This window comes from Atractosteus spatula, chromosome 4, assembly GCF_055471065.1.
Source record: "Atractosteus spatula isolate fAtrSpa1 chromosome 4, fAtrSpa1.hap1, whole genome shotgun sequence".
Classification (NCBI taxonomy): Eukaryota; Metazoa; Chordata; class Actinopteri; order Semionotiformes; family Lepisosteidae; genus Atractosteus; species Atractosteus spatula.
In genome coordinates, this window is record NC_142709.1 from 24,280,501 (window position 1) to 24,295,368 (window position 14,868).

General features: G+C 35.1%; 1 protein-coding gene across 1 annotated transcript; it reads right to left on the reverse strand.

Annotated features, from left to right (window-relative positions):
* Window positions 1-8,588: 8,588 nt before the first annotated feature.
* On the reverse strand, window positions 8,589-11,606 carry slitrk1 (SLIT and NTRK like family member 1). Its single transcript, XM_088913261.1, has one exon. It carries the CDS (start codon window positions 11,528-11,530, stop codon window positions 9,449-9,451), a length of 2,082 nt encoding a protein of 693 aa, XP_088769387.1. The 5' UTR covers window positions 11,531-11,606; the 3' UTR covers window positions 8,589-9,448.
* Between the last annotated feature and the right edge of the window lie 3,262 nt (window positions 11,607-14,868).

Below are 14,868 nucleotides of genomic sequence, written 5' to 3' on the forward strand. Positions count from 1 at the left end.
TTTGTTATTTTTACTTCCCTCAGATTATAGTTTATTGTGACCTTTAATCACTGAGGTAGATGCTGGAAAGTAAATGATAAGAGAGAGAACAGGGGAAAGAGATTGGACATAAAGCAGACGTGTCTCATATTGAGTGATAGAGGCCAACAAAATGGAAAGTGTAGGATAGAGAAGGAAAGGCTGGGCTTAAATATAGTTTAAATATAGTTTACGCATAACACTGTTATGTGTTTATTCTATGTTTTGAGTCTTGGATTTTTAAGGCTTTGAAGTAAACCCTTAAAAGTTTGGATTAATTGTTTTTCAGTGTCATCTGTTTATGAAGTACTGTTTATTCTCAAGAGACAGAGAGACAGAGAGAGAATATTTTGTCCACAAAATATTGTCACAAAGTTCAGAAGTCTTAAAAATTAAAAAGTCTTATTCATGAAACCACAAGATGAATGGCTTCCTTTCCTGCATACCTAAAGTATGATAAAAACACAAGCTTCCACATGATCTACTGTATGTTTATATTAGTAAACTAGATTATGCATTAAAACATATGAACAAACACTTTATATAAAATATTTAAATTGTGTGTTCTGACAGGGAGAACATAATCATCCAGCAAACTAATATGCAATCTTTACATTCAAAATTCTAGTGAACATCTGTCGATAACTGGTGCTGTTATTCTCTCACTACATATAGAATGTGCATTATCTGTAAGAGTTAAATCTTATTTCTTCTTGAAAAGATTGATCTTTTTTTTAATTCTTAAACCTGCTTTAAATCATAAGGGGTTGGGACCACTGGACTGGTAAATACTACATACTTTTTAACCCTATGAATGACATTTGTCTATTTAAGGATTAATTGAGTCTATTTCGGATTAATCGAGGTAGATTTAATATGGGTGTCTTTGGGTCTTTTCCAACATATTCTCCAATTCTGAAACCATGTATCATTTTTTTCTGAAAATCCAAAAAGTAAAAAATATACAGTCACAATTGTTATTACAGAACTTTTGGTTTTGTGACTTTTTTGGTTACAACAAACATAAACTTCAAAACATTGGCACAAGTTCCGGAAGAGCACAGAACATATATTAAGCATTGTTTTAGAGGAAACATACTCCAAATGTTATAAACTTTAAAGGTGCAAGAAGAGACAATTGTAAATTATTTCTTAATGTTCTTTCTTAAAGATGCTCTATACTGGCAACCATTTAAACAATAAATGAAGTGAAAATAATTGCCTTTAGATTAAAAAAGGGGAACACAGGACCCTTGAATGTCTGACTAATAATTTTCCACAGAAAAGTGACACAATAACGTCAGACTGAGTAGTATATAGCTTATAATGAAAGAACTAAACCAAACAGAATTGGTTCTACTGTGAGATACAGTATTTAATTGATTTATACATTGAACATGAAAGAGTTAATTAAAAGCTAGCATGTGTTTATTTAACAACCCTGATATAAAAAGTGGAATATTTAATGAGCAAGGCACAACTGACATGAAACTGTACTCTGAAAATATATATAATTCATATTGACTAGAGAACATAGGGATCGACCTACTATTTATCTGTATTTGTCACTTATTATGCATATGTAGGGTACTTTTAATATCTTTGCATTATAAACCTACCAGGGTATTTCAGAATGACAAAATATTTTTTTTTTCTTTATATTGACATTACATTTATATTATATGCCTACAGTTAATTACCATATATCTTCTAAGTACTGATGAAAATGAAATATTTCAAGTATTGTCTGGAATACATTTCCATCAATACTTAGAAGAAATATTTTTATAATGTTAAAAATAATTAATAATGATTTATTAATAATATTAAATATAATACTTTAATAATGATCAGTAAATAGGTCACAAAATAACCATGCTCCATGCCTTCTGTCCCTGATATGTGAAGACGGACACTTTAATCATGTGCCAAACTCTTTTTATAAGTAAATAATATATTCCCAGATATCAACAAACTAAATTTCTATGCTAAAGCTTTTTAGAACAATAATGTTACCTTGACTTCAAGCACTTAGCCAGACTTATACTTTCCAAGATACTTTCCGAGATGTTTGAAGGCATGTCCATTTCAGACGGAAATGACCTCCAGAGAGCTGGGTCTTTAAAAGGTTAAGAAAAGAATGGAAAAGGGAGTTTTCCAGACATGTCCATCATTGCCTAATGAGGAAACTTTTTGCACTGTTCTCCTTTTCCACACACTCTCCACTGAGAGTGGTGCTCTTTAACACCCCCCCCCCCCCCCAGTGGGGTAACTAGGACATGAGATGTATAAGTTCATGTTCTTTGCTCACTACATAGGAGCCTGCTCACTCATTAAGGATGTCTAAGCCCTTTGCTCTCAGTATCCCAGGCTCAGAGTCCCATACTTCTGATACGCCGCCCTCTGTGTCATCATTTAACTGATTGTTTTCACTCATCCCTTAGTCCTTCCACATTCTCAAGGTTCTAGACTTCTTGGTCTTACAGGTTCATTGCAGCAGAATATGAAAAGCCGCCTCTCACATTCATTTCTTTTCGGGCAGTAGCAGTGGAAGATCCTTGGCTAGTTATTCCTGTTTGGCCGGAACCACTCTACAGCCTTCTTTACCTAACAGCCTTCCAACATAACAACAAATGAGGCTGCTACTATTTTGGAGCCTTCCCCTCAACCTCAATGACTCTTCTACTTAGAGCCTCCCTGCTCTTTGATTGACTTTCTGAGTCTATGAGCTTTTCTGTTCATACACATCACACCCGGAGGCCAGTCCTACTTCACGATGGATTCCCTCTTGGAGTCTCCAGCTCCCTCTCTCTCTCTGTGACCTATTCTCTCACAACAGAACCCCAACAGCACAACACGCACTGCTGTTTTACACAGACACATTTGCACCCCATGAGCTTCGTTCTGGGCAGTCTGCGTGCCATGCTTTCACATAAGACACAGGCAGATAAAAAATATCGGCACCTCACTTGCTCTACTTGGTCAGATCTTCTGCCTTGCCAAGGTGTTCCAGGTGGATTACTCACAAACATTACATCTAGCACAGGAGTTATAGTCTTGCTCCCTCTCCAGTGTGAGACTAGCTCAATCATTAGATCACAAAGATCCCCCCCCAGCCAGTGCTACACTCCCTTCCCATAGGACGAAGTGTCTCCTTCAATAACATTAATTGATAATGCCATCCACAGCTGTAACTCATTAGGCACTAACTCTTCTGCCATGGTATCTTAAAGGAATACATTTCTCCTAAGAGAAAACTCACCCCTCAACATCCCCACCTCAGTTGGCATTACAATAAGTATTTTGTATACAATATGATGTTTGTCATTTATTCTCTTAAGGGCAAAAGCCAAGGGATCTAGTGAATCTAGGTTCTCCAGGACCACTCTAAACTCACAAAGGACTTCTTATCAAATACCTAAATTACCACTTGTTTCAGTAACTGCACTCATACAATGGAATGACTCAAATCTAGCAATGGAAATCTTAATATTACCTTTGTCCTCAGTTAAAAATGCTAACTATATGTACAGTATCATTCAATTTATAAAGCCGGCGTCACACTACATGACTCAACACGACTTCTAGTTGGAGAGCATGTCAAATTTAACGACTACAGTTGCTAAATCTCACTGCTTTTTCTGTCCTAGAGGGTGTCAAATTATATGACTAGGAATCGCAGAGGGTGACTCATTACATGATTCCCTCACGACTTTTCATCACAGTTCCAAATCTCTTGTCATGCCACAAATGACCCGCAAGGTCGCCTCATTTTGGCAGCCAATCAACGTGGAGCACATCAGAATAAGAAGAGGAGCACCGCACGAAAGTAAACAAACAACCAACACGAAACGACAAACACGAAACATCGAACAGACATCTCTGCTGGCTTCAAAGTTCGACGAGCCTCTCCTCCATTCACACAGTCCAAAACACTTGCTTTCCTTCTTTCCTTCTAGCTGCCATTGCTCTTCACTGTTTGTGGGCATTGTATGCATTGTACTTCCAGTTGAGAGCTCATTGGCTATTGACTGTCGCAGACACAAGAGCCCACCCCTAAAACTTGCGACTCACTACGAGAAAATCAAACCAGTTTGATTTTGTAATATCAAGTCACAGAGAGTGGTATTGGCTGTTAAGAGCGCTATGACTGAGTCTCTGGGGGTGTCACACTACACAACTGACAGTAATGGGTGCACGGTGGGTCATACAACTCACTGTAATTTTCTTACGATTATGTAGATTAAGGCTACGACTGGAAATCCTTGAAAAAGTCGTGTAGTGTCATGCCGGCATAAGTCAGCGCCAGTATTTGCCCAGAAATCTTGTTGACACTAGATTGGCCTAGGCAAGCCTTAGTTTTTTAGACCAATTGCATTCACCAGTGACATGACTATCTATTAGTCTGTCTTAAATGTACATACAATGCAAATATATGATATTTGTAAGTTATTTTGGATGGAAAATATTGCAATCTGTCTATGCAGAATGACTGTAACTGTAACTGTCTATATTACTGCAAAGGAACAAGTAATAGGTTTATTCCATGCTGAAAAAAAGAAGAAAGAGAACACAACGTTTCGGCCGTGGAGCCTTCTTCAGGCCTTCTTCAGGCCGAAACGTTGTGTTCTCTTTCTTCTTTTTTTCAGCATGGAATAAACCTATTACTTGTTCCTTTGCAGCCTATGCATGCTGACGCAGCTACCCACCTGTCTATATTACTGACTTATCTTATCCAGCAAAATACATTTAGAGAAACAAATGACTAAAAGCAACATGAGAGAATTACATTAAAAGACAGTCATTTCAATTCATAATGTACAATTCTGGTACACATATAAAACTGTAAATCAGTTTTCCGAATCATGATGATTATTTTGAACATCAATCTTTGCACATTTCAATATCTTGCCTTAAACAAATGTTATTTTAGTACAACAAAAATGTTATATCAACTCAACAAAAAAATTCTACAAAACAGCAATCATTGGTTTAGCAATTTGTCATCACAAGACTGATGACAAATAAAAGTCAGTTCATTAATGGTAATCAAATATAGTGCTCCACCATAGCATTCATACTCTTGTATAGTTTTCACATTATGCACCTTAAAAGGTTGCAGTCACGATGCTTTGAATTAAAATGTAATATATTTATGCACACAACTAACACTTCACATCTTAAGCAAAAACAGAAAGAATAAATAATAGATTTAAGAAGAAATGGAAAAGCTATCATTGCATAAGTATTTTAAACCCTCTGTCGTGACAAATCTATATTGATTTAGGTGAGATTTTATTAAGAATGTATACAGTTATTAGTGTGTACTCTGTATATATGAAACAACACTGGTGCATGTGATGTCAAAATACACCTACAGTATGTTAGTAATGTCCTTCTGTCAGGTGTCCAACTTCAAGCAAAGGCTCAACCATGAAGACCAAGGAGCTTTTGTAACAACTCACGGATACAGTTGTTTAAAAGCAAGAGAAATCATCAAGAACAAAAAGGTACCCAGATACTACCTGTATCAAGCTGTCCTTCCAAACTGAGTTGCAGAGCAAGGAGTAAACTGGTTAGCGATGCCACCATGATGCCAATGGCACCTTTGAAAGACTTACAGAATTCAATGGTTAAGATGGGAAAAAATTGTCATGGTTCAACAATATCCTGATACCTCCACAGGTCTGAATACTTAGCAAACACCATTTTTCATTTTTTTCTCTTTACCTATTGTTGATATTTACAGTAGTTTATGTTAACCTTAGAAATCTTCAGCTTGAGCATTAAGGATTTGAATAATATATTATGTTTAAAAAAAACATGTTCAGTATGCATCATTGTGTTTTTCACAGAATGGGACACCATAGGAAGGGTCTGAAGGCACTGCATCCAGAAAATATAGCTTTGTAATAGCTGCAATTATTACCTTTCTGGATGTGTTTTTCTAAAATATATCCCTAGGAATAACTTTTCTGCATCTACCACTTTCTATTAAATGATCATTTTAAACATTGCCACTCACAGCAACAGAAACAGATATCCTTGGCTGGTCTGACCACAGATAAAAAGATGTTGTTACAGTATTGGGAGCCTAAACATTCCCTCTTCTGACATCACTGGATCCTGCTTTATCTTGATAGATATATTGCATACATGTTATATGAAACTTTATTGCTCTGAGGGGCACAGAGGGCTTCGTGTACTGCTATCAAATTCTTATTGCACTGTGATTCTGTCATAGCTGTCTGATCCTGTCATAGCTGTCTGATCCTTCTTTAGGTGTCCTTTGGTTGAAAATTTAGAGGAGGGGACCACCAATGGCAGTGAAGAGGGAAATGGATGGGAAATTATTAAAATTTATACTATGACTGCTACACTAAGGACAAAAATATTATTAGTGCACTCCACACTTTAAACTTTGCATTTTAGCATTTTATCCACAGTGTATTCAGAGGATGTTGCTGCTATATATCAGACATTAAAAACATATAAAGTGGCACACTGCTACAAAAAAAAATGGAAGGATATACTTAGTTAAGAAGAAAATGCTTTTTTAAGATATGATCTGCACAAATAGCCCAGTTAATCTGTGGAATCTCTCAATGTGCAAAAAACAAATGAATAAAACATAAATAGTAATCTATTTTTATCTATAAAAGAATGAAAGCTGACACTATATAGTTAAGTAAGGGCACATTCTTCAAAGAGAATGAGCAATCCAAAATTATCATCTGAATAAAAGGAAGCAGTAGAACTGCAAACAAAAAATATTTTTGGGAATCTTTGCATAGTTTGATTTAATTGTATATTATTCATTATCATGTATTATTTATAGATCATGACAGTAGGATTAAAACAAGAAATAATTTAATTCAACCAAGAAGAGATCACCCGTATGTAGGATCAAGTAACCACAAATGGGACTTTCAGGATGTCTTTTTGTAGTTAAAAGTTTTTGTTTTAAAGAATGAGCATGAGCATGTAAATTGAGAAAAACATAACTTTCAGCAACTTAAAAGTAAACTGATATGCTGCTCACCTCATAGAGTTTAAGATTTACAATGTATTAATATAATATGATTATTCCATAATCATAAAGCCTCTCCCTCTTTGCCTTTCTTTATCAAAGGAAAAGAAATACAATATTTAGCAAATCAAAACAGAAATAATTTTAATCAGCTGTTAGATTTGCCTTTAAGGCAGAGGTCAGGTTGTTTTCCTACAGAAGAGAAAACGGGATTATGCCAAATGAATATGCCCCATTGACTTTATCACTGGGCCACCATAAAGCTTTGAAATATAAAGTGTTGGAAAGCATAATACCAATATCTTTAAAATGTGCTATGGAAGACTACATTATGCTTGTTTGGCATTCTTTCTTAGTCAATCACAAAGAAACAATTGTATTATTAATGGATTTCATGAGGATTTACAGTATATCAGATATGTAAATCATATTGAATATTCAGACTGATAAATGAAATTGTAGTGGAAATATGGGTTTTATACAATTATTGGATATGATATTATTGAATACCATAGGAAATACTTTAGTTTCATCAGATTACCATAGGTTTGAAATGTCTGTATAAAACATGAACAGTTCTTGTTTTGTTTTACTTTATTTTAAATATTATTTCTTAAATAAAATCAATAATTATAATAGCAGAATTAAGAATAAAATATAACCAGCATGTAAGACATCAAATAATTAAAAAGAGTATCATGTTGAACACGGAAACAAATTGTAAAAAATGAAAAGAGTACAAAACGTGGAAATGCCTTTTCAATTATATAAAATGTTTTTATGAAAACAAAATAATTTTTATTCTCTTGAAAGTATTTTTCCCATTTTGTCAGCTGTAGGCCACTATAGACAAAGGCTCTACACTATGAACTATGCACAGATGTGATATTCTGTAAAACAAATTATATATTGTTCTCACAGTATTTTCTACTACTGCATTCCAAATAGCTATTTCTATCACTCTTGTTTTGTAAAAGCACTTAAATTAAAATCTGCACCCTGCATAATCTATTCCAAAGGTACAACCTAAACTTTATACCTGTTTAATTTTTTTACAGCTGTATTACCAATTACATCCATATATGATGTTACTGAAAATGCAAATTTAAATTTTCTGATGCCTGTATTTTCGTGCTCGTTTTAAATGCCAAGAACAGTGGAGGTGCAACAGCGACCTCTTGAGTTTTCTTTAGTGAAAATAAATTGCGGACTAATTACTAACTAGTGATGATTCAGCCCGCAGAACATATTGCAGTATGTAGTATGTTTCTCAGATTTTCCCTACTCATTCTCAATAAGATATAACACATTTTGTTCATTTGGGGAAATTAAATCTTATATTAGCGATTACAATAAATTATTATTCTTTATTCAAAATAAATATTTTGCCCACTATAACTTAACCTTTATGACTTTAAACTGTTGACATCTAGAACGGAAAAACATGCTTTAACGAAAGAATAAATAAAAGGCTTTTGTTTGAGTATCTATATATGCTAAAGAAGATGTTAATTGGCTATACAAATACCGAAACATTGTATTTAGTTGAAAACATTTTAATTTTGAAAAAATATGCCATTATAAAATCCTTTAATATTTTGGTAAGCCTTACTTTCTTACCCAAAGTATGTTTTGTTCTTTTACTTATTAACACAACAGCACGGACGATTTTACAACATTACTTTTGCAGCATAAGCGCTAGAGTGACGTTAATTGGTCATGCTTAACTGCATAAGAATCTCTGAAAGTTTACAACTGGCACACTATAAGGATTACAAATTTTACATTCAGAAGGAGATGCCTCAACAGATATGTAAAATCCGCACGAAGCATAAATTATCCTGAAATTCATGAACAATCAAATAATTAAAAATAACATGCATATATTTTGTTCTGTTTTTTTGTAACATTTTAAAACAACGAATACAAATTTTACTGAGTCTTCACAAAAAAATAGAGAAATGGCACTTTGAATATATTTATATATAATTTATATATTTATATAACATTAACGAAGGGGTAGGAATGCTTCAAATTTAATTATGATATGGATCCCAGTGAATTGTCGAGATCATGCGAATCATGCAGCTATGATATCTATGTACATTACATTCATGCGCTCGTGCAGCTTTTCTGACTCGGTCTGCTTTCTCACGTATTCCATCTGACTGCAACAAATATCTGTATTGGAGCGGGTCTTTACATATTTTACAGTTGCTTCAATATCAGATACTTACACACTGGCATCACAGTCCAATGCAAACAACCAAGAAAAAAGCCATCCGACAAAGCGAATATATGAAGCGTTTAACATTTGCTTTCACTTGTCATTGCAACAAAACACAATCTTTGTGTTTATGTTTGAACGAGTACCCCTTCTGTCCCCGCATCAGCGAATGTCTAATCTGAAAGCGAGTGGGTGCCACAATCATAAACTCTGTGGGATCCATCGTGGTAAATCCCTCTGGGCCAATAAGACGAATCGCAAATTGTCTGTAAAGAATTTATCTCAGATGCTGAAGAGTTTGCTTCTCTTCGCTTTGATCTCTTACGATTTCGCAGAATAAAGACAAGCATTCCGACCACGGTGAATGCAGATGTGACAAAAACAAGAAGCAGTCCGGGAACCAACACGGAGATAGACACTCTGCTTGTTTCTAGATAGGAATTGGACCGTGAGCCTGTATCCGCAGTAAAAGTACTGTTTTTAGACAAAGGAGTGGGGAATATCTTGTCATATAGTTGCGGACACAAAAGATCATTTCTAAGGTGTCTGAAATCATTTTCCCAGAACTGCTCCGGGGATTCACACTGCAAGCTGCTCACTATAACGCCAGACCCAAACCGTTCAATCCATTGTTTGAAAGGTACAATGTTACACGAACAATCCCATGGGTTTCCATGCAAATCAATTTGAGTAATAGACATCAACTGATCTAAAACACCGGTGACGGGAAGAAATGCAAAATAATTGTTATGCAGACTGATTTTTGATAAAGAAACGCCGAGAAAAACATCCACAGGCAAGGATTTCAATAAATTGTTGTTAAGAAGTAATACTCTTATGTTAGGCATTGGATTGAATGTACCAGCCAATATGAGTTGGATGTTGTTATATTCCAAACTGAGAAATTCCAAGTTTTGCAATCCTATAAACATTTCTGGAATTAGGGAATCCAAGTAGTTCTTATCCATGTAGAGCCATCTTAGCTCGGTTAGATTTTGAAAAGTACTGTTTTCAATTAACTTAATATTGTTGCCGCCCAAGTGCAGAACAGTTAGGTTTCTGTAATCATGAAAATGATTTTTTTTGATCGTGTGGATACTGTTGTTTCTAAGATTCAATTCCAGCGCATTTAAAGGTTTCGGCTTTAGATTTGCTAGACTTTGTATTTTTTTACCTTCGCAATTAACTGATAGCCCATGCTGAGAAGCAAGCAGTTTACAGCTGCAAGAAAGTGGACATGATGCGTTGTAAACCCGATCAGTTTTCACATAAACAGTTGATATTCTAGCTGTGGGTCTGGTTTTCAGCTGCCAGTTTTCGCGTGATTTTGAACGCCCCTTATGCCCAGATCCTGAAGTTGGAGCCTCCATTTCCCCATTTATTTTATATGGTGTTGGAATCGGTCCAGGATCACAGGTCTCCTCTTGGGTAGGAGGTGCAACCAAACTGGAGTCAATCCCGTTTTTTGAAGGACACAGATCCAGTTCTGAGGTATCATTTAAATCGCGTCCTTGTAATCGAGTTGGGGCCTCGCAAATAACCCTCCCAATAAGAGCATTTTGTGGAATGTTCTCCAACCATTCTTTTAATGAAACCAGATCGCAATTACAGTCCCATGGGTTATCCTCCAGTAAAATTTCAGCAATCCCCGGTATTTGTTCAAGGATTCCTTCATAAGGCAACGTTTTAATTCTGTTCCCACGAAGGTCGAGGTGGGTTATTGGTACATGCTGAAAAACATTAATCGGAAGTGCGCTGATGAGGTTGTCATTCAAAATCAGAACTTCAAGTTTATTTAAGTCTCTGAATACGGCTGGGTCAATATCCCTCAGCAGATTAAAATCAGCCTGTAAATATTCCAGGTCATCCAAGCCTAAAAATGTACTCTTCCTGAACGATCTGATCTTGTTATTATTTATGTGTAGCCGTTTTACAAGCTGCAGTCCCAGAAACGCTCCAGGAACAATGTCGTGCAAACCGTTGTTTTCCAAATGCAAGCTTACAGCATTATAAAAGTTAGCAAACTCATTAGGGAAAAGCCTAGTCAGGGAATTTCCATGCAATAATAAGTGATAAAATTGAGAACTTGGGGCTGTCAAATGATGCAAATTGGAAAAGCTCCTTTTTTCGCAGTCAATGTGCAAATCGCCTTCTATCTCATTGCAGGAGCAGATCTGCTCTTTACAAATGTCCCTTGTAACATTTCCAATAGCAACACAAAGAGCCGCCTTCAGCAACACAATCCAAAGCAGCATTTTCAATAAGAACAATTCATCCCCGATTTCAAGACATGAATGAAATTAAGGAATGGAAGAACTGGTCCGGTATTTCTTTTCTTATTTCGCCTCTCTAAAAAAGAAGACGACAGTCAATAATTATATCCTTATACATCTATGTCCAGACATGTACTGTAGTGAACTGTTAGTTCGAAATGACAGAAAATGCGTTACACTGAACAAATCTCTCAGAGTGTAACAGCATAATCTATTCGTGAAGAACAGCAAACAATAAAACGCAACATCTCCAAGCAGATTTTGTTTAGCTAGACAATGACTGACCTTGCAAAATTTACAATTCGTGGTTTTCTTGCTGTGCGGTGTTTTCACTAGGTGCTGTTCTTTTTCTCTTGGTGCTGAAATCACGCCCCAGACCCAAGATTTACTGCTGATCACAATGTATTAGAAAAAATCCGCAATCCTTGCGTCTCTCCTTTTCTTCTTCTGTTTCCCTTGCTTTCTTTTTGTGTTTTTGAATTACAAAGAGGGTTACTAAGAGGCTCTGTCCGTTCCAGCCTGGTGCTCACTGGAAGATCTGACACCCTCTGCTGAGCTGCAATGGCAAAAATCCATCTGCTGGGGGAATGTTGGAAAAAAAAATCAATCCACGTACAGGGCAAGCGTTAAGATTGTTCGCATTAAAAGATGTCGATGCGTTTAGACGTTTATTCTGAAAGGATTACGTTGGTCTGGAAAGTTTTTTTTTGTTGTTTTGTAACCTCTATCGTCAACGTCGAGATTTAAGTTATGTGTACGCTACTTCAAACTATAGATACAATTTACATGTCAAGCGGTATACCCGGCTCAGAGCGAGGTAAAGATGATATTATTATTATTATTATTATTATTATTATTATTATTATTATTTTGTCGTGTAGGATAGGAAATACTAGTTTTATTTCAAACTGACAATGACTACGAACAGAGAACTGCAGTGAATGCAGTGAAATAATTAGCCTTATAAAATGACCAATCTGCAGAAGAATAGTGATGGTAAAGAAAAAAATGCATACTGGAAACACATACTGTACAGACTGTAAGGATTAAATGCATGCACGTACATACGTGCTGTGACGGTGAAAAAAAACATCGGGGCTTTGATTCTGAACATGCGTAGATTTATATAAAGTATCTGACTGAAGTATGTCGCAATATACATATTTATAAAGTTTCAGACCGATGTTCATCATACCAAAGATGACTGTTTCTGGCGGAATTTAGTTACTATTGATTTAAAATTGATATGAATAATAAAACACAGGGACAATTAATTTTACAAAAAAAATTCGGAAAACAATATCGTTCATAGCTAATACTAGTAATGATGTTTTTTTTTTGCAGCGTCTGCTTTTCTATAACATAAATTAATCTCAGCGACGGTCCTATCAACTTAATTTAATTAGACTGTACGCAACTACTGACATCTGTGGGTGTTTTCAAATCTCTTGATGAATAATTACTCAGTAGTTGCAACAGATTTAACAGAGCTTTGATGAAGGCCAAACATATATGGATTCACGGAGTCTATTTAAAAAAATGATTTATTTAAAATGATTTTCCTTTACCATTTAAAATGTATTTATTATATAAGTACTGTAGTAGTATTGCTTACTAACACTAAATTCGGTGTGGAACTCTGAGAATAAAAAGAAGAAACAAAGATTTGTTTTGCTTATTCAATGTATTCAATATCAAGGCGTCAATAAATGCACTGTAGAAGACGTGTGAATATTTGTTGGATTTTGTGGACGTGTGATTTCCTTGTTGTTAAATTAGTAAAATTCGTTTTTTTGTTGTTGATGAAGTAAAAAAGTTAAAAAAGGAAACAATTTTACATTACTTCGATTTATGGAGCTATTCTTCCATGACTTCATTCATTCACCACTCATATATTTATTGACTTTTCAGTCTGAAACTTCATTATGTCCTGTTTTCCTACAGATGCAATTATTGAAAATTAATCTGTCAGAAGGTAAAATAGTTTACCCTTTCTAGTTGTGAAAATAGTGTTACTATGCAGTGTAGCATCTGAGTACGGACAAAAGATGAATTGTGTAATCAAATTGCTTGGAATTACATGTGATACACCCCTCGATGAACAGGAGAAAATCCTATCTGTATCAATGTGTTTATGAATTTTGGCATAGGTGATGAGAAGAAGTCTGTCAAAATCATCAGTGAGTAGGTCCACCTTTAGAATGTTGAGTCAAAGGTTAAGCTGTAAAATTCAACATTTCTTTGACATAACTGTCATGGTCACTAAGCACATTTTTCTCATATTGAACAACTTGACAGTATGCTTCTTCTTTGAGACCTACTGTACTAATTGTTGCATATGTCTAAGGAATTATTATATGAAGGCACATAAAGACCACTAAAAGCAAACTTTGCTTAACTGCAAAGGTTAAATAACACCTACAATATGAGTGGGTGTTATACATTGGCTGATTTCTTTTTGTTTCTTGGCTATGGTAAATATAGACTTCACACATTTTTTCAAAATTTTTCATAGATTTGATCATCAACAATGCAACAATCTGTTGTCTTATCGTTAAAGATAAGGTTCTTTGTTTATTTACATGTTAGTGGTATTTGGAACTTTATTTAACACAGAAAGACAGATGTTTCCCAAGGTACTGATAATTTGTCTTGTACTCATTTGCTTTGGTCCAGATTTCAGCCTTGCTAGAATGTTGGATGGAATACAATGGACAGAAGTGATTTGTAGTTTGCTATGTAAAGTTCATTCTGTGATCATGTCAAGTGACCCATTATAAACAAGTTAGAAAAGTGAATACACAGACCTCATCAAACATTTCTATGGATTTAGGCCATATAATAGCCATATCATATTTGGAGAGGAGGCAAAACAGGAACTTTGCATAAACTGCCTAGATAAAAAAAAATAAGGACAGTTTGTGTTTTTGTAATGAAGTATAAACCTATATTTCACATGATCTTGTAAAGTTTTATACAACACCTGGTAATGCCTGAATATTTAAGTACTTTGTACCATGTCCCCATGTAAAGTGTAAAGAGCAGCAGTTATGAAAAGGCTCACAGAAAAGTGATGAATTTACTGATACCAATACTGTTTACTCTGACATGTTTGCTTTTTATCCTACAACCTTTAATTATATGTTTTCACATCCACTTATAATTCATCAATAGTAAGGCAAGGAACCTGAAATAATGTTTCATATATATACAGTGGCAGAATTTTAGTCCCTAAATGACTAGTTTGTCACCATTAGACAGAAAAAGTAGCCACATGAGAATGTCCCTGTTATCATATGAAGCAAATACCACCCCAAAAA